General features: G+C 38.8%; 1 protein-coding gene across 1 annotated transcript; it reads left to right on the top strand.

Annotated features, from left to right (window-relative positions):
- Positions 1-253: 253 nt before the first annotated feature.
- SARC_17298 (hypothetical protein) lies at positions 254-850 on the top strand (the record flags this gene model as incomplete). Its single annotated transcript, XM_014288605.1, has 2 exons — positions 254-341; positions 755-850. Coding segments are annotated over 2 exons (184 nt in total), but the record flags the coding sequence as incomplete, so codon positions are not given.
- Positions 851-956: the final 106 nt, after the last annotated feature.

Here is a 956-nt window from a genome sequence, read left to right as displayed (position 1 = left end):
GTGTGTGTGTGTGTGTGTATAGAGCTGTATAAATATATGTATATGTATATATGTATGGCAGAGTATTCAAATATGTGTGATGAAGCTCTCCCATAGACTGATAAATTTCTCTCGGTTTTGAATTGATATATTACACCACACTCTATTACGTACGGCGCCTGTCACTTGTAGCTAAATTATATTACATTGCGCTCACACATATTACGCCAATAACCAGGTCAACTACTTTGGAACGTTTCACGTAATCAAAGCCATGGAGCCCCTGATGCGAAAAGCAGAACATCCGAGAATAGTGACCGTTGCTAGTCAAGCCGGTCTATTAAAAACATTGAGAACAGAAGGTACGTTCATACATGATCTGATCAGAAATCTTACGCTGGCTACAGCTTCCCTCCGTGTATCCCCGGGTGTATCATGTAACAGTATCTGTACTTGTTATCCGATGTAGTATTTCTGCAGAACCAGTAGTATCAGCACAAAGGTGATAGACTTCCATGTACAACCAATTTGATGTCGTGATTGTCTTCATGATAGATCTCGATGTCATGATGTCATCCAGCCGATTTATAGATGGGCTCTTCTTGTTTCCACTTATCATTTGTATGTACAAATCATTTCTCCAACCTCGCTCATTTACTATATGAATTTTGCTCTATCAAATGCGTGGACCCAGCCTGTATGCCCGCCCACACACATGGTATTTTATTTGGAATTAAAGTGACCCTATGAATACCCGTATATATATTCTCTGTAGAATTGAGAGATCAGTTTGAAAACAAGGACGGTAGTCTCACGGTAGAGAAGCTCGGCCAGGCCATGGAAAATTACGTCACCGAAGCGGAGGCCAAAGGTACGTTATTTGTATCTGTTATGCTAGTTATTTATATTTTATATATATATATATATATATATATATATATATATATTTGTGTGTGTGTGTGTGTGTGTGTGTGTGT

The sequence above is a fragment of the Sphaeroforma arctica genome (genome assembly GCF_001186125.1).
Source record: "Sphaeroforma arctica JP610 unplaced genomic scaffold supercont1.10304, whole genome shotgun sequence".
NCBI lineage: Eukaryota > Ichthyosporea > Ichthyophonida > Sphaeroforma > Sphaeroforma arctica.
Note: the sequence above shows the minus strand (reverse complement) of the source record. Positions and strands in the feature narration are given on the sequence as shown.